Source organism: Fusarium redolens (assembly GCF_020744475.1).
Source record: "Fusarium redolens strain MPI-CAGE-AT-0023 chromosome Unknown BKA55scaffold_7, whole genome shotgun sequence".
Taxonomy (NCBI): domain Eukaryota; kingdom Fungi; phylum Ascomycota; class Sordariomycetes; order Hypocreales; family Nectriaceae; genus Fusarium; species Fusarium redolens.
This window is the reverse complement of record NW_025763670.1, coordinates 1,826,078-1,843,762: the sequence shown is the minus strand read 5'-3', so window position 1 is coordinate 1,843,762 and position 17,685 is coordinate 1,826,078. Positions and strand designations below refer to the sequence as shown.

Below are 17,685 nucleotides of genomic sequence, written 5' to 3'. Positions count from 1 at the left end.
ACGGCCCCACTCTTCCCCGTAAGACAGATACGTATCGTTATATCAACCAACTCGCTTCAACTTACACACCTTCAGGGACTACCATAGCATACCTACCTACCTAGGTACTAAGGTAGATATGCAACAGTTCAAATATGATAGTACATTCACAGTATTTCGTAGTTGTTACTCATATTCTATTATTACAGGAAATCCATACTCTGTTGCAAAGGATGACATCAACCCCAACACGATTTCCTGCGGACTGCTCTCTATTCTCCAGTTTGTTCACTGAAACCAGCCTCTTTAGTTTGTATCGAATTTCGGAATTACCCTGCCCTCGCTGTATATTCCCAGTAGCTGTGATTATGAGTGCTATGTGAAGGTAGTCCATTGCGACTCTCCCGATTGTCTGGCCCAGTTTCATCGTCAACTATTGTGAGGTCTCGCCGTCAGCCCCAAATCTATACCAAACTTAGCGGCAAATTGTTCCCTTCGCCGTCTCTCGCGAGCAACTGGGTCGACTGCCTCCCGCTCCTAACGTTCGGGGTCGTAACAGCCGCCTACAATTACCAAGTTCATCCGTGTAAACTTGACCTTCATCACTGGTGTCTTCTTCGTCGGGAACGCACTAATCTGATCAGGAGTGATCATGACCTCCTTGTTCTTTTTCTTGTGCGTTCCGGTGGTGCCACTGGTACCAGCTGGTCCTGAAGTTCCGGCCGTCACGCGAGAAGCTTCGCCAACAGTGCCTCCCGCGTTTGTACCATCGGCCCCTGTTGCTGTCGCATCGAGGCCCGTCTGTTGCTGGCTCGCCTTTTGGGGATCAGAAGGCAGCTCGACATCCCAGAGTCGGACTGTGCCATCTTGTCCACCAGATGCAAGCACGTTGGATTCGACGCTGAAGCTGAGTGACCAAATGCCGCCCTTACCGTGGCCACGTGACCGCTTGATGCGTGTTCCTTTAGCAAGGTCCCAAAAGAAGATGTTACCTGCGCAATCGGCACTTGCTAGGATCTTGCCATTTGGCGCGCATTCCAGGGCGGTGATGTACTCGTTGTGGCCTGTGAACACGCGGACGCAACCGCCAGTTACAACGGACCACATACGGATCGACTTATCAGTCTCGTCAGAGGCGGAGAAGACATAAAGGCCGTTAGGATGCCATGCAAGCGCTGAGATGGCTGTGTCGTGTCCTACTAACAGTCGTTGAGGAGATGCATGGTCCTGCATCCACACTCTAACAGCTTTGTCGTATCCTCCACTGATGAAGTAATGTCCGTGGGGACCCCAGAGTGTCCTAAAAGCAGGTCCATCGTGGGACTTGTACAGACACAGGCAACTCCAAGACTCTAGTGACCACAGACGGATCTGGCCATCTGCAGATGCAGATAGTAGCAGCTTAGGTCGCGTGTCCATAGCAGGGTTCGACTTTCCTTCGTCGCCAAAGAGCTTCTGCGGAGGGCCAGAAACAGCATCGGAGAAGGATACGTCATAAACAGGGCCAGAATGTCCGATCAACTTGCGGCTGTTAAACTTGGCTTCTTTCTCGTGCGCGTTCATCGTGGGCAAGGCTTTACCGTCCAGCGACCAAACGCGAATGTAAGATTCCGTGGTGCCAGCTGCCACTAATTGCCCATCGTTGGAGAAGTCCATGCAGGCAACACTGTGGCTTGTTAATACCAGCGGTTCTTGCAGGGCTGTCAAAACTCACCTTCCAAGCGTGTTATGGAATGTAAACATGCATGCGCTGATAGGGACTCCCACGCCTCCCGTCGCACCATCGATCTTGAATCGGTCGCGATTCTCTCGAAGCTTTTGCATTTCTAGCATGATGTCTCTCGGTCTCGAGGGTGGTAAGGGTAACTCTGCTCTGCTAGGCGCATCTGCACTCTCCTCACGCTTAATCTTTTGGTCGAATTCCTCCACGAGCGATGTTTTTCCAGGAGGCGGCGGAATTCTTCGCTCCTCTTCTTCGAGCTCAGCTCGCACATCTTCGCGTAGGTCGGCATCCATAGGTAGGGGTCCAAGCTTCAGGGGAGCAGTTGGGTCGAGAACATCCTTGTTCGACAAACCAATATTGACGCCTGGGATACCTTCATTGGTATCCACGCTTTCTATCTCCATGTTCCTTGACCTTCTGTAAACAGCTTCGAAACTGAAGGGGGTAATGGGTCCACGAGCTGTAGAATCAATCTGGCAATAGGTTGCCAGGACTTGACGAATCACGGAACCACCCTGATCAGACTCGCGCTCCAGAAAGTTAAAAAGATCACCACTGGCATGTTGGTTCAGAGGAATTCGGTACTTGTTTTCCCGGTACAGCTTTGTCATGGGGTTCTCGTTGATGTGCTGCGGGAGTGTAATGGTACCAAGGGTCTTGAGATCATCCGCGTGTACTGGCTGGAAATTAGGACCGATGTCTCTGAGGAAAGCTTTCGCATCTTCAGTGTAGGCATGTTGGACAAGTTCCAGGAAAGAATAGACGAAGACGGGCCAGAGCAGCTTCGACAGTTCGAACTGTAGTCGTCAGCAAAAGAACAGCAGAAGGATGGCCATGACCTACCTTGTATATGTCCAAGTTATTCTCGACCCATTCACGAAGGAGTCCAAAGGCTCGCTGGTACTTTTTGGGGCCAAGGTTGGCCAGTTGATAGATAGGCTTGCCATCAGGGCCGAGATGTTTAGATTCCTGACGAAACACCTCTTCGGTCCGGTTGAACCCCCTCTTGAGCAAGTAGTCCGTGACCTGTGCATCGATTTTAGTCAGTCTTTGCCTGAGGCAAGGCTCCATCATCATGCGCGCACTGATCAAATATATGTTTTTGTAATGGATGGATGATAGTCTGCATTACTGCGACTCAAGGTCATGAAATGTTGAGGTAAGCACCTTGAACAGGTTACATAGAGGCAACATGTAATATGGCCGATACTTGGATTGCGTTGTCATGGAAAGTGCTATTGGGCTTTGTGATACTAGCAAGTGATGGGATGGTCGCCGTTAGGCTGCTGGTGGAATGGAATAAGACAAGCATGGGGAGTCATTAAGCAAACAAGGAAGTAATAACTTACAATCTGGTTGAGATTCTGATTCGACATTGGGCCTCCGGATGAGCCAGCTTGGCCCGTCGCTGCGGTTGTTGCTGTGTGTGTTGGAGCTGGAGGTGTTGGTGCAGGCCCTTGATAGCCCGGCGCTGGAGGAGCACCTGGGGTTTGTGCTGGCCCAGACATGGTAAAGGGCGGTGGTTATTAGAGGAGAAGACAGTTTTGTATTGCAGCCTGGGTGTTCGAGCCCGCCTGTCTACGCCACACGCTGGTAGAGAGAGAGAGAGTCCCTCAGCGATATGTCATGCCCCAGCAGTGTCTTTCGGATGGGGACCGGCTCCTGTTCCTCTTCAAGGTGATGAGATGAGAGGTCACAACTGCTCTCCTGGGGCAATGCCCTTCTTTATCGTATATTCGAAAGGGTTGAGGGGTTGATTTATCTGAGAATTAAGACGGCTCGAACAAGATTGATTGTAATTAAAAAAGACGATGAGATCCCAAGATTTGTGTGAGTAGCTCAATTCAATAATGCTGAAAGTAAATGGGAATCGTGGATGATCAAACGCGCCCAAGCTTAACAGAGCGCGCTTGGAGGTTAACCGACGATTAAGCGGCGCAACATGATATCGAACTCTATGAGACAATAAGAGCATGGCACACACAAGAATAACCAACTTGAAATAACCAGGTATTCCCCTATTGTCCTTTTTGCTTCTTAGGACCTTTTTTCTTTCGTTCATCCCAACAAAAGTGCTGCTATTGAAACAATTGACTGAGCAGGCACGCACGGGCCGCCACCGCGATCTGGCAGTGACAGCGGGTACGTACCTCTCACCAAGTCTTTCATTCATTGAGATCCGATTCGGTTGCACTTCAACTCACTTCAACTTCACTGTCACAGAGAACTCTCTTACATTTCATTCATCTGCTTGCATAATAATAATGCCGTTTTGGCGACAGACAGCCTAACCACCCTTTTCCGAGTATCTGTTCGACGTCAACTATCACAAAACTCTGTTCCAGCTGAGCCCTGTGTTCAGCCGAAAGTTTGAGCATAAATTCAAGGACACTTCATCATCACCAATTTCATTGCATAGAAACACAAAACGCTCATCGAAGCTCTGGTCACAGACATGGCTTCACCAAATGATGTCGAGATGGCCGGTGCCGAATCATCACGCAACGAGCCATTCACCATTGAAGAGAACATCCGCCAGCTCAATGCCATCGACCAACAAATCATCCAGCTCATGAAGCACACTGCCACAGCACTCAACGCACTCACAATACCAAAATCTTCAGAGTCCGAGCAAAACATGGATCCGTCAGCGGAGCCTACCAAACCATCATTAGACCCTGGTGCACAAAAAGACGCCTTCGCCTCTGCGACAGATCAATTTTTCCGGGCACTACACACCGTCGACGTCAAGATCAAACGCCAGGTCATGGCACTTGAAGAAGCCAATATCATCAGCCTTGCTCCACCGCCTCGCCTGAATAAGACCGGACCCATTATCCCACAACCGACACCCAACGGAGTTGGAGCTGTAGGTAACATTGGAGCAGGTTGGCTAAACAGCCGGGGGACAAGAGTTGAGAGGGATATGGAGGCAGAGCTCTGGGGAAAGGCCAAGGAAATACTGAAGGAGAAGGAAGCGAAGCTGCAGTCGGGATCACGATAGAATAGAGGCTCGACTTGGTTTTAGATTCAATGTTAATGTGACGGAAGATTTGGGAAAGGGGCCATCACTTCCCTTGACATCCCGATGAAACTGCAAAAGAATTAATCCTTGAACAAGACCTTTAACTGCACAATACGAATCTGTTTACAATGGAATTTCAAGTTGAAAGTCAAGTCGTGTGTTCTTGCTTACCCTAAACATGCTCGGAAACTCTTAATTACAGTATACGGCAGATCTTTCTGTAACTTCGAGCCTTTCATGCAAGTAGACACGATTCAGCAGACTGGATGTGTCAGATAGGTGCTAAGTTATTGTCTTATCCGATTCTCAATCTAACTAGAGGCGAAACATGCCTCCGTTATGGATTCTTTGAATTCATTATTGTGTTAACAGAAACAGCTATAAATATCGAACACCACCAAAAGCATAGACTTGAGTTCTCATACCAGCCATCCAATGAATGGAATCAAAAACCATCGTACCCGAGCCACATGCGCTATCAACTCTACCTTCTCTTAGGGTAGCTAGGGCAGGGTAGTATCGTAGTGGTGCATGTTGAGAGAGGAACTGGACGGATATACGGACATCTAAACAGCACTTGTAAAATGAAGTCCCATAAATCGGTGATCAGTTTCGGATCCATTAATGCCAAGATTTCTGATTCTTGGGGACGACTCCAATCATGGAGCAAGCGATGTTCCTCATCTACCGGATTCGGTATATTCCCGTTACTACGAGGTGGTGAGACCAATGCATGAGCTGCATTTTCAAGGTAATTCGTTTACAATATTTAGGTGACACCTTTGAGTTGACTACTAGGCGTCTAAGCTGTTCATGAAACTAATTCAATTCAGACTCTTGGGACCAAGAGGCCCAAGACTTAGGTGTAAACATGGCATTCTTGGATTCGGGTATATCGGACCCAGTCAACACACGTTACTCTATTAGCGGACAATAAAGCTCCGGCATCCCCCTGGCGCTGCAGGAATTAGTGGGAAGCAACACGCCTGATATCAAAATCAACCAATCGCCATCGCCCTTTGTGTCATGACAGCCTGCCGAAAGCTCCGGAATGACGCCCTCAATCGATGGAGCCCCCTGGAACCTCAAGTTTTATGAAGGGCCCGACGTGGGAAGTGGGAGAGGTTGGCGGCCTTTTTACTTGAACCGACAAAAGGAAACAACTTTTGAGTTTGCCCAATTTCCTCATCTCCTTCTTCCTCTTCATCTTTAGTCTCCCTAGAGGAGTTTTATTCTGCCTCGTTGTACAAGCGCAGTCATTCAGTTGCTCTGCTCTCAGAATTTCGCTATCTACTCGCTTATCGAGCCACGATCTTCCAGTGATTGCTGCTTACAATTGAATCATCTGGACGCCGCTAGACATCGACGATCCCCCACCGACGGTTGTTGTGACGGGAAGAACGGAGCCGATACTGCGATTGCTCGAAATTTTGCACGGAGACACTGGACCGTGATATTGATAGAAATTCGAGGACGTTACGGTCATGGTTGGCGAATACAAGTCGAAGGCCATTGCGGCGCCTTCGCTATCCAAGGTTGCGACAATTGCGCTTCTTGTTACAGCTGTACAAGCCCACGACCACGACACAAGCCATATTCCCGAAGGCGAAACGGTCTCTTTGGAACCTTTGGTGTGTTTTACAGGTCTGGAATTCTGGATTAGCGGCTGACGAGCAGCAGGATACAGTATTATGGATTCACATCTTCATTCAGATGTTAGCGTACGGCGTTATCTTCCCTATCGGTATGGTTCTGGGTGTAAGTAAACAAACGTACTCAGCCTTGGCGCGATACTGACATCCACTAGATGACCAAGAATCGATGGCACGTTCCGACCCAAGCCGTTGGCACCATTCTCGCTATCCTTGGCTTCTTCCTTGGTCATGCGCATAAAGGCCGCGAGTTCATTCCGAATCACGTTCATGGCAAATTTGCCCACATTCTCCAGCTTCTCCTCGCCGCGCAGGTTGTTCTCGGACTCTATCTCAAGGGACATTGGGAGAGGGGCATCAATGGAAAAATCCGAAAGTTGATCCGTCCATGCCATTCTTTCATTGGCAAGCTCATGCCAGTTCTGTCATGGACACAGATGATCTTTGGTGGAATCACAGCTCTTGGCTTTTGCCAAGGAGACCATACTGGACAATGCGCCGCACACTTTATTATGGGTGGTGCTTTCATCGCCTACGGAATTCTTCTCACCATTATCCTCGTTGTTGGTCAGCTCTGGATCCGACGACATGGACGCTCCCAAGAGTTCTATGATAGCGTTGCGATCGCCGCATGGGGCTGCGTTAACACTTTCACCGAGCATCGCTGGGGTACCGATTGGGTCAAGAACGATTGGCAACATACGACAATGGGCATCATATGGTGGTGTGCTGGTTTGGCTGGTATCTGGCTAAGCAAGGACCGCGATGGAAACCCCAAGCGCAACTTTATCCCTGGTTTCGTCATTTTCATTACAGGCTGGGCCATGTCTGCACATCCTCAGGAGCTGATGGTCAGTGCTGCTACGCACACGATGTTTGGATACACTCTCATGGTCGTGGGCATCACTCGTATCATTGAGATTGCTTTTGTGCTCAGGGACGCTCACTCCATCTCAGAAGATGGTCGAACTGCCAACAGCTTCCAGTTTGTTCCTGTTTTTGTAAGTTGAACCGTATTTCGCAGTGAAAACTCAGCTAATATTTACAGTTCATGTATGCTGCTGGCTTCCTTTTCATGGGCGCTACGGAGGAGCAAATGAATCTTGTTGCTGGCTCGGCCATGGACCACGTTTCGTACATCCTTATTACCTACTCGCTTGCGTCGATCATGTTCCTCTTCGTCAACATGCTCATTGGCCTCTGGGATCGCCTCGCACACCCCGTATTGGACACTAAGGAGCTCGGCCACAACCACTACGCCAATGGTCTCGCGGTGGAAGACGGTCAGCTGCGAGATGCCCAGGAATTCGAATTGGACGGACTGATGAGCGACGATGATGATGATCCCAGTCGAAGAATGCTCGGACCCAATAGCGAGGATAGCGCAGCGACAGTTGGAAGAAACCAACAAACTCGTGCTTGAGGGAGGACATATGATCTATCGTGGGATGTATATTTGGAGACGGGACGGGTGCATATCTAGAATGCTCATAGGAGTATTCGGCGTCATTTAATGGCATGTGTATGATGTTGAAATGACTATTTGATGGCATGGGAAGCGGCATTTTCAAATTTGTATTACTTAGACATTTTAGGCGTAATTGATTGGGATTCATGAATCCATTTGTCTCCATGTCTTGACTTTCTAGAGGAGGCGTTCTGGAACATGCACCTCTGCCGATCCCCGCGGTGGGGCACACCTTAGCGCATTCCTCACCGAACCTCCACCGAGATTTTCGACCCCGTAAAAAAAAGTTTAGAACTTCTTATCGTAAAACCTCCATCCATCACAACCAACACATATAGTCACAATGCCTTCAGTCGGCAATCCCAACGGCCCCTCCAAGAACCGCCTCGCAGCGCGCGCTTCAAAAGCCCGCAAGGAGCGACGCAAGCGATCCGAAGCACCCAAGGATAAGGTCGCAAAGGCCGATACTACACGAGGCGCAAGGCCGGGTCTTTTGCCTACGAGTGGACCTAGGGCGAAGGTGAGCGCTAAAAAGGCGCGCAAGATGGAGAAGAGAATGGCGCATGCTATGAAGAGAAAGATGGAAGCTGAGGGCGAGGCCGAGATGAAGGGTAAGTTGCTGCTTGGAGGGTTTGCGAATAGAGTGCTGATTCGGGTAGATGCACCAGAGGTTGAGGGCGAGAAGGCTGAGGAGGTTGAGATGGGCGATATTCAGTGAGAGGCGCTTGGTTGAGAAAAGGGAGACATAATGACGAACGAACACAACGAACGATATCGAGTTCCGAAGAGAAACTATTGCGACGACGGCACCGGTTTGCGAAAAGACTCTACCACGAGGCGAACATCACGGTGAAAATGGAACGCCAGAACAAAAGACATTCGTGAGATCAAGGACTGGACGGGGCTGGAACATTGTTATAGACCACAAGGAGGAGTCTGCGCTCCAACTCCCAGACGGCAAAAGGCTCAGGTCGCAAGGGCACATATGAGGGGAGATACCTTAAATCTTCTTAAGATTAACTAAAATGATGATAAATCTTCTAATTGTGTCTGCCGAATCCAAGACGGTTACAATTGCATGGTGATATTGCTGGATAGATCTTTATGTCTCAATGATGCAGAGGTAAAAGATAGGCGGTTTTGATAACGGCGGCTGTCTATTTAGAATTCTGGATAGGCCGTGATTCACGTCCCTCGAAAGCTCAACCTCCATCTTCCATCTTCAATCCGCCTTCATCTCTATCCTGCTCAACGCACCACAACCCACCAAAAGTCTGGTACCGAAATCGCATTTCTTGAAAATTAATTTTGTACTCAGGCCTTAAATCACACTTCTCATCTCTTCTCACACCGGAAGCTTCATCTTTACATCTACAAAATCACATCTTGGAGCACTCGCTACCCCGTCATAAAATGAGCACCTCATCATCTTCCAACTTTTTGCAAAACGCGGCTCAACAAATCTTGGACACCGTGCTCGTTAATTTGATGACCGCAGACTTCAAAAACCACATCTTCCTCAACTCTAATCGTCGCCTGGAGGAAGCGAAACAGAAGGGCTTTACCCTCAGTGACATCTCTATCGGAGATGACTGTCTACCTACATGGGCTGGCCGCACCTGGGACCCTGATACAGAGTCTCTGCACGACGTTCTTCAAGATGATGCCTCGAATCTTCTTGAAGCGCAGGAGGCTGGTATAATGGTCCGTAGGGATATCATCTGGAAGGGCAACCGCAAGCTGAACGAAGCGAGAGCGCTGGGTATTGCGCTGGATGACATTCGGATCGGGCTGAACTTGCTGCCAGTTTAGGGTGCTGCAGCGGAAGAGGCGATCCCGTTTCTGCCCGAATGTAGCGAAGGGGATGAAGATCACAGTTCGCCTGAGGGCAGCATCCATGAGGATACAGACACCTCCGAAGGAACTCTTTTCAACGACGACACCCAAGACTCTGATGATGACACGCTCATGGTCATAGATGATGCCGACACGACCGACTCCGACGATGAGAGCGACTCCGATATGGAGTTTGAGATGATTGGCATTGATGATGATATCCTCGACGACGAGATTGAAACATCCAACATCTTCGACCCTGAGCCGTCATATGATGATTCAGATGACGACGAACCAAACATTTTTCACGGCGCTCAAGTCATGGGCGTCCCGCCCCAACACTCTAACGTTGACCTCGAAGTTTACATCGCCGAAGATGACGAGGAGATCCAGGATCTTCCCCAGATGGAGTTGGCTATCGATCAAGAGTCCTACGAACGATACTTTGGAACTGATGGAGCTATTGATCTCGAGATCGCCGGAGGTCGACTCATCTGCACCGGGGAGCTATTTGAGGAGGACCAGGAGATGACTTTGGATAATGTGGCGGATGATATGGCGATTTTATCACTCACGGATAGTGATGAGGAATAATTGGAAGCAGAGGACTAAGAGGGCAGCGGTGAGGATGAGCGTCGAGAACATTCTTGATGGCCCTGAGAGTGCTACGGAAGCACAGATTCTTCAGACTGAGGCGGAAAATGGCATTTTGCGGGAGACTGAAGATGGATACTTTGGTGAAATGGGATAGAACTCGCACAAATTTGATTCTCGATCATGTCTTAAATCTAGCCTCCCACACACAGCCAGTATCTAAAAAGCAATTGTTTTCATCACAACATCCCGAACAGTCCTGTAAAATGACAACATAAAACAATGACCTCCCTTTCCTTTGACATGTTATCTTATTCCCTTCACAATAGTCCATCCCTTGTTTGCAAACTCAACAGCACTTCTCAGAGTTCATCCTCGTTTAAGGGCATCGACATCTTAGGACGGTACGCTGCTCGCACAAACTTGGATAAACCTTCGACACGCGCGCATGTAGTCTCAGGAATCTGAGGAACTGCAGGGATTTGCTGAAACAACTGTCGACTCTGCTGAGCTAGCGGGCTCTGCTGAAACTGCACATTGTGCTGGATCTGAGGACTCTGCAAACCGAGGACCTCGCCCATTTGCATCTCCAGCTTGGCAACACGACTTTCCAACTCTCTATTCTGCTTCTCAAGCTCTTCCTGTCGTTTGTCATTACCGGCTCTAGTCACCTCAGATCGTTGTAGTCGAATCGTCACCGGAGTTTGAGTAGACGTACTCGTTCTGGCGCTTGCTGCATGTCCCGCAGGGTTGCCTCCACGGCCAGTAGAAGGGTTTCCTGGAGTGATAAAGATTGTTGATTTCTCTGTCTCCATAGGCGTGAGTAGTAGATTCCGGGGAGTCCGCGTCGGGGTCGCGAATAAGTCCATATTAAACTGATTAGGCATGAAAGCTGAAATATCGCCAGCTTTCATGTGAGGGCCAGCGTTTGCATGCAGCTTGGCAGCACGGATGTTGGAGTAGGTTTTGCCTGAGCCTTTACAGTCGAACTTTATGCACATATAAGTGCTCTCCCCTTCCAAAACCATCATGCCCTCGATATCTTCCAGGACCTCCTCAGGAAGTTCCTCAGCCAGAGCATGGAAGTTCGCGTTGGCATGTTTTTGGGCGCTGGTGAGATGCTGATAGACGGCGTTGATCCTTTTACAGCCAGGCTTGACGCAGGTCCAGACGCCTTCCTCCATTGAGTACTCCACCCCGTCGAGGTTCTCATCTGCAGAATCGGGCTCCTCAGCAAAGGCATGGCTGTCACCGCTGGCGTGCTTCTTTGCGTTTCCGAGATGCTGAAATAACTTGTTGAACTTCTTGCAACCACGCTTGAGGCACCTCCAACCGTCGCCATCCCTCAAGGACTCCATGCCTTCGATATGCTCAAAGGATTCGTCAGACGAACTGATGAACTCATTCAATTCCTCGGCGGCCTCGAGATGAGCGACTGAGCTGAAGTGGCTCTTCGCATTTCTCAGCCCTTTGATGACAATGTTGAACTTTTTGCATCCTTGTTTAGTGCACTTCCAGAGTAATCCATCCTCAGCAACATCCATGCCGTGAACATCGCTCTTCTTCCAGACTTCTCCGCCTGAATCATCTGCGTCTGAAGATTCCAGGTCTCCTTCCGCCTGGACGTGACCTAGTGATCTGCTGTGCTGCTTCATAGCGCCATAAGAGTCGAACTGGAAACGAAACTTGGGGCATTTCTCGTTGATACATCTGCCTTTCTTCCCACCAGCATAGAACTGAATTCCAGGCAAGACATCTCTATCACTACTGTAATCGAGGTCATCGTCGTCGAACTTGACAGACCATCCGTCGCGATGTTCGTCGTCTTTCAGGTGGTGGAAGAAAGCCTTTGCTGTACCAAAGACTTCCCCGTGTCGGTGGCAGCGACGAGAAGTGCATCGGAAAGATTGAAGACCTTCCTGCTCAGCCTGGAGTGCAGAGGCAGTCGGGATGCTCGAGAGCAAGACTTTGTTCAAATTCGTAGCTGTTCGATGAGCGCCTGTGTCTGCATGGCGGTTGAACTCGGACTTGCACTTGTAATCTGTACGGTAGTGTCGGCAGCATGGCTCGTTACAGATATTGCCACCTGATGCGAAAGGGCCAAAAACATCATCTTCAGTGCTGTGATGGCCGGAATTGAGAGATGGTGTGAACACCGAGTCGTTATCATCTGCAGTCTCTTCGTCGCCAACCCAGTATTTGTGACCGCTTGACTTTCGAACATGTTGGCGAAAGAGAGCGTTCGTCTCGAAAATTTCTCCGACCATCTCGCATTCTTCATCTTCATACACCCACTGGGTGTTATGTTTGCTTGCCTTGGCATGTCGTTGAAGTGCAGGCTGAGCTGCAAAGCTCACATGACATTGTCCACACACGTAGGGACCTTGGTGCCAGTTCTTGTCGTGCTTCTAGCACTCTTCAGCGGAGACAAAGATCCAGCCATCGCAGTTGACGTAGGGACAAGTGAAAGTGAACTGCTCCGCTCTATTCGGGCACTCATCCTTTACGTAGTAACCTTCGGGGGCTGGGTGAAGGGGCTCCTCGTCGAGCGACATGACTGAAAGGGTGTCCTCCTCACCGGACGACATAGTCGTACAGGGAGATACGAGCGTATCGATGTATTGTGGACTCGAGTTGCGAGCTTCAGAAGGAGATCTCTAGAAGTCTGTGTTTGTGTCAGTGTGTGGAAAAGGGGGCAAGCGGATGTGATTGTACCTTTGAACGACAACAGAGGAATATGATATCTTCCAAAACTACTCCAGCAACTCTGCGACAGCTTCGTGTACTTGTATGAAAATAAAACAAGATGTTGCGTTTGTTGATGTGACCCGGGATGCGCTCTGGGTGTTGACGAGGTAAAAAGAGAGGTTCAAGCTTCAACACGTAAAAGGAGGGCAGGCGATTTTGGGCAAACAAGCTCCGGATTAAGGAGGAAATACAGTCCTGTCTGCTCGAGAGGCCAACAGTGAATAAGAGACAGAAGCAAGTCTGTTTACGCACGACGTGCTGCAGTGTTGCTGGGTGACTGGGCTTGTGTAACTGCCACTGCTACTGCTAACCTGATTTGAGTACGAGTTAAGCCTGCTCTAGAGCGCATAAACTAGAGGAAAGGCTGCTATTGACGAAGAGGAGAATAATCATATAGATAATTAGGAGGTGATTCTTGATTTCATGGCAGACGAACAATAGTGCTGCACCTGCAGCTGTGGCGATCATAGAGCACTAATTCAAACCACATTTCAAGCAACATCCGGTATGGTGTAGTGGCTAACATTTCGCGCTCTCATCTTCAGCTGAGGGATCAGTACCGCGGAGCCCAGGGTTCGATTCCCTGTACCGGAGTCCTTAATCTTTTGCACTCATAAGCTCTTGATTTTGGCATAAAGAACTGCATCCTCTTCATCTTTTTGTCATCGGGCGTGGCCTCATGGGAACTGATGTTATAATACCGGCGGCGCGAAGTGAACAGAAAGTGATTAAGGGGTTGAATTGGTCCTGAGGGAAGCAATAAAACTTCAGACCTTTACGCAGGAAGCTGAAATAAATCTATCATGAAGTCTATTAAGTTCTTAATAATCTACCTAGGTCTTTCCCTAAGTCTTTTTATCACTTAGGATCAAGGTTCTAAGTCTAGTCTCCTTACCAACATGGCTTCCACAACCCAAGGAACATGTACAGCCTTGTCCAGTCGGGCTGTACACGACACTTACACACAGAAAATAGGTACTGGCTGATTCATTCAGACTGAATTAGTTACAAAAAAAAGCTCAATACAAAAGAGACTACAGCGTAGTAGGTTTGTTCAACAGCTCACACGCTCAATCACCTCCATGCTTCCTCTTCAAATGTCGTTTCAAATGATCTCGCCTCGCAAAGTCCTTTCCACAGTGTCTACATATAGGCCTGCTTCGACTTAGACCCATATTGGCTGCTTCGTCTGGATGGTTACTCCGATAGTGCCTCTCCAGATCGCGTTTCCACTGGTGCCCCTTTTCGCAGATGTGACACTTCTCCGGCTTGTCTTCTTTTCGCTTTTGTCTTCTGAAAGAAGTGTTAGTATATATGAATGATGTAAATCTGATTGGGACGACGTGCTTTAGATCACAAGGCCTGGTGCCCGGCTCCATCTTCGTTCTTCGTCTTCTAGTTGTGGTACTTGATGCGTTTTCGGCATCTTTCGTCGATAGGGAGTCAAATAATTGTGACTGTGATGGTCCTGAGGGACTCTCAGTCATTGGTGAGGAAGAGTTTGTATAAGTTGAGGAGTAATTGGAGAGTTCTGTGGTCGTTATCGAACCAGAAATAGTAGTAGTGACGAGGTCATTGATTGTGGGCATCGTCATGAAGTCCCAGTTCATAGGCAAGGTATCAGGGCAAATAGTCTCTAGAGTCGGCAGCTCTTGAATGTCAAATAGGGTTAGGTTATTTGGGTCGGGGTAAGTGTCAAATGAGTTGATATTGTTTGTGTTGACTGTATCTGGAAAGGTATCCAAATGTACGTCGGCAAACGCTGCGTCATTCGTATCATACGGAGCATTCAGTGGTATTGGCAAGTTATTCCAATCATGGCTTGCAGAGTCTAGGTCGAAGTCTAATTCTTTGCTCATGAAGAGCGGATCGCTGATGGGTGTCCGACCTTCCATGTTTTGTCAGGCTGGATTGGGCGAGCCACCAGTGGCCGCACCCGGAGATTGGGCTTTGTGAACTCGGGGACAGGGAGCCTTGAACAAAGCAAGGCGATGCAGGGCATGCAACAGGACACCTTTTTAAGACTTATCCGGGTCCATGAATCGTGTTGGCTGACAATGTAAGTCCACTGTCACATCGAGGGAGTAGGAAGCCGACATACCGAAGCAAAAAGGGAAAACAATAGGCAATAATGGAATGACTTCTTTCAGATAGCTCGATCGCGCGCGTTGCTGAAATACACATTCCAAAGCATCTGGCCGGGTCTTGAAGATCTACATGTCCATGTGTCTTTGCGCAATGACAACAGGATCATAGGTCCTCAAGATCCGGCCAAAGTTGGCATGGTAGGAATTACAGCCTAAGGGGCTTGTTAGGTTTCCTCTTACAAGCTTCCTGGCGATAACTCACGTTCGCGCGCACTCGTGTTCTCACGATGGCCATCCAAGCTTACCACGCATGACAGGTACCAGGCATCATGCGTGATCAGCTTGAAGGCTCGCCAGCACCGCCAGGAAAACCACGATCTGCCCGACAACAAGATTAGTAGCTACAACTGTTGTCGGGCACAGAAAGATAGCTAGTAATGCTGTGCCCGACAACAGTCGTAGCGACCAATGTTGTTGTCAGGCAGATCGCAGTCTTCCTGGCGGTGCTAACACATGGGGGTTTATTAAAGGGACACCAGGTCTCGGAAGTACAAAAGTGAATTTGATGAAGAGGAAGAAAAGAGGGAAAGGAGAAAGTGAATAGACACTGGGTATTTATCCTGGTCAAAGGGGGGTTTACAGGTGAGCCGTGGATGGCCTCTCATTGGCAGGTTTGGAGGCCTTTGCAGATGTTCATGAGGGGCAACGTCATATGATGGTCGGCCTCCCAGGCTAACGTGTCTGCAAATCTCTCACTTTGGGACCTACACAGATATGACGAGAAGAAACAAATGGAACTAGAGTTTCAAGGCTATCTGATATTTTATTGCTCTAGTGAACCCCATTTGTCCCAGCAACACAGTGTTGACGCGATTTGGAGGAGACAACAGGGGTTCGTTCTGCAACAGCCGGCGAGGGCTTTCTCACATCTACCGGAAAGCTGAGTATTGGAGCAAGGAAGGACTTGTATTCGTTGACCTTTGGCCCTCCCTGTAACCAACCTACTGCACCAGGTACTCTTCTTCTTCCTCTCCGTCGTATACGTCCCTAAAACACCTTGTGGTTCCAGATCTTGCTTATATAGTAGCGCCGTGACCCTAACCTCTGATGAATTCCCCTTGTCACCTCTCAGTATGCATAAACTAGACGAGGCCTATCCGTACCGCAGCATTCAGCTGCTTCTTTATAAGCGCCGACACCTTTTCGCATATCAGTCTGTGTGCGATGAGACGACGAATGGGTAGGGCATTATCATCAGCGTCATAATTTCCTGCGTTTCATGGACAATCCATGAATTGTCAGGGGTGGTGTTTGGGGAATACTATCTCAGTGCGCCAGGATTCCTCTCCCGAGACAAGATAGTTATGTAGGTGATTCTGGCCCACCTGGGATGCTCAAGACATGGTGTTGATGGTGCTTTCTACTCGAGTTGAGTAAAGTGTTACACCCCAACGTCCAGATTATACTGGTAGAGCCGAGTGTATGCTTCCGGCCATCGTGCCTGTGATACTCTACTTTCGGCCCATGGGGAGAGACGAAAAGTGATATCAACTAGTGGAAGACAGCAGTATACAATGAGGAGATATAATGCTCTTGATGTCGCCACCTTTGTCCGATGCAATAGAGTCCGGTTTCCATTATTTGTAGCTGGATATGGGAAAGGCATGTGTTCCGCGAATGAAAGGGGATGCACCTCTTGCGAGCTTCAAATGGAATGAGGTTGAAAGCTTGCTTCTTGCTTGCATCTTCCGGGAGTCCACTGCACCAGGAAGAACTTCTGAACAATACTGTGAAACTTGCCCAAGAATTGGGTTGGGGATTCATGTCGAGTTGCATTTGCTCCTCCGGCTCGGTGGTCGTTTCTTCGCTCGCCCAAAGGATAGTGCTTCTTGAAGCTTGGGTCTGGAGCACATATTGACTTGTATTGCAAAGTTGCAGATCACGTCTCAGCTTGAGAAAGATTCTTTAGTTGTTCCATGACGTCCGAGTAGAGGTCGTCGGCAATCTGATGCCCGATTGAACGGTTGTTCATTGTTGATGATGAGCAGTCGACCTGAGTCAATCAGGTTCACAGCTTGTTGACAAGAAAAGCAATAGTATGCCTCAACCTTATTCCTAAAGTTAGGCGGGGACCCATATTCTAGAAATGCGATTATCTGTTTGGGCGAGAAGTAACGTTAGGTCTCATTCTCATGCGTAGGTGGGTTACTATTAAGCCACATTCTGGTTTGAATGCCCTTGACGTCTCAAAGCTGAGGGGATATTGGTGTCTCTCCCTAATGTAGGTATTTGAGTGGAGCAAAGCCAGTTGTAAGCGCCCAAGAGGATATAGAGCTGCTTTTGTAGTTGGCAAGAAAGAGGTCTCTCAGGTTGAGCCTGCTCCGGGCGCCCTGGGACTCCTGGCGTCGACGATTTCTAACCGCTGGCGCGGGTGTCCTATTATTAGAGACAGTGTTGTCTTTAATAGTAGCAAGGTTTAAAACAATGGTGTTGAGTTGTATCATTCAACACGTGATCGCGTATTGCGAGGCAGAGGGTGAACTGGCTGAATTAATCATCCTTGGACTTGAAAG

At 48.8% G+C, this 17,685-nt stretch overlaps 6 protein-coding genes and 1 non-coding gene across 7 annotated transcripts; 5 read left to right on the top strand and 2 right to left on the bottom strand.

Moving 5' to 3' along the window:
• Window positions 1-47: 47 nt before the first annotated feature.
• On the bottom strand, window positions 48-3,546 carry BKA55DRAFT_566978 (WD40-repeat-containing domain protein). The gene is made up of 4 exons (XM_046192684.1): window positions 3,052-3,546; window positions 2,546-2,728; window positions 1,694-2,499; window positions 48-1,645 (listed from the first exon to the last, which is right to left on the bottom strand). The coding sequence occupies exons 1-4, from the start codon at window positions 3,208-3,210 to the stop codon at window positions 517-519; spliced, it is 2,277 nt and encodes a 758-aa protein (XP_046050340.1). The 5' UTR covers window positions 3,211-3,546; the 3' UTR covers window positions 48-516.
• Window positions 3,547-4,181: 635 nt separating this feature from the next.
• Window positions 4,182-4,706, top strand: BKA55DRAFT_593706 (mediator complex, subunit Med11; the record flags this gene model as incomplete). The annotated part of the gene is made up of 1 exon (XM_046195584.1): window positions 4,182-4,706. The coding sequence occupies one exon, from the start codon at window positions 4,182-4,184 to the stop codon at window positions 4,704-4,706; it is 525 nt and encodes a 174-aa protein (XP_046050339.1).
• Window positions 4,707-6,211: 1,505 nt separating this feature from the next.
• BKA55DRAFT_511011 (uncharacterized protein) lies at window positions 6,212-7,802 on the top strand (the record flags this gene model as incomplete). The annotated part of the gene is made up of 4 exons (XM_046187663.1): window positions 6,212-6,358; window positions 6,408-6,485; window positions 6,535-7,380; window positions 7,428-7,802. The coding sequence occupies 4 exons, from the start codon at window positions 6,212-6,214 to the stop codon at window positions 7,800-7,802; spliced, it is 1,446 nt and encodes a 481-aa protein (XP_046050338.1).
• A 289-nt stretch (window positions 7,803-8,091) lies between these two features.
• BKA55DRAFT_566973 (uncharacterized protein) lies at window positions 8,092-8,903 on the top strand. The gene is made up of 2 exons (XM_046192683.1): window positions 8,092-8,458; window positions 8,507-8,903. The coding sequence occupies exons 1-2, from the start codon at window positions 8,191-8,193 to the stop codon at window positions 8,563-8,565; spliced, it is 327 nt and encodes a 108-aa protein (XP_046050337.1). The 5' UTR covers window positions 8,092-8,190; the 3' UTR covers window positions 8,566-8,903.
• Window positions 8,904-9,260: 357 nt separating this feature from the next.
• Window positions 9,261-10,277, top strand: BKA55DRAFT_509445 (uncharacterized protein; the record flags this gene model as incomplete). Its single annotated transcript, XM_046187524.1, has 2 exons — window positions 9,261-9,609; window positions 9,670-10,277. 2 exons carry the CDS (start codon window positions 9,261-9,263, stop codon window positions 10,275-10,277), a joined length of 957 nt encoding a protein of 318 aa, XP_046050336.1.
• Window positions 10,278-10,639: 362 nt separating this feature from the next.
• Window positions 10,640-14,920, bottom strand: BKA55DRAFT_593704 (uncharacterized protein; the record flags this gene model as incomplete). Its single annotated transcript, XM_046195583.1, has 6 exons — window positions 10,640-12,629; window positions 12,693-12,850; window positions 13,615-13,701; window positions 13,921-13,982; window positions 14,173-14,318; window positions 14,373-14,920. 6 exons carry the CDS (start codon window positions 14,918-14,920, stop codon window positions 10,640-10,642), a joined length of 2,991 nt encoding a protein of 996 aa, XP_046050335.1.
• BKA55DRAFT_t165 lies at window positions 13,527-13,619 on the top strand. Its single transcript has one exon. It is a non-coding gene; the product is annotated as a tRNA-Glu (tRNA).
• Window positions 14,921-17,685: the final 2,765 nt, after the last annotated feature.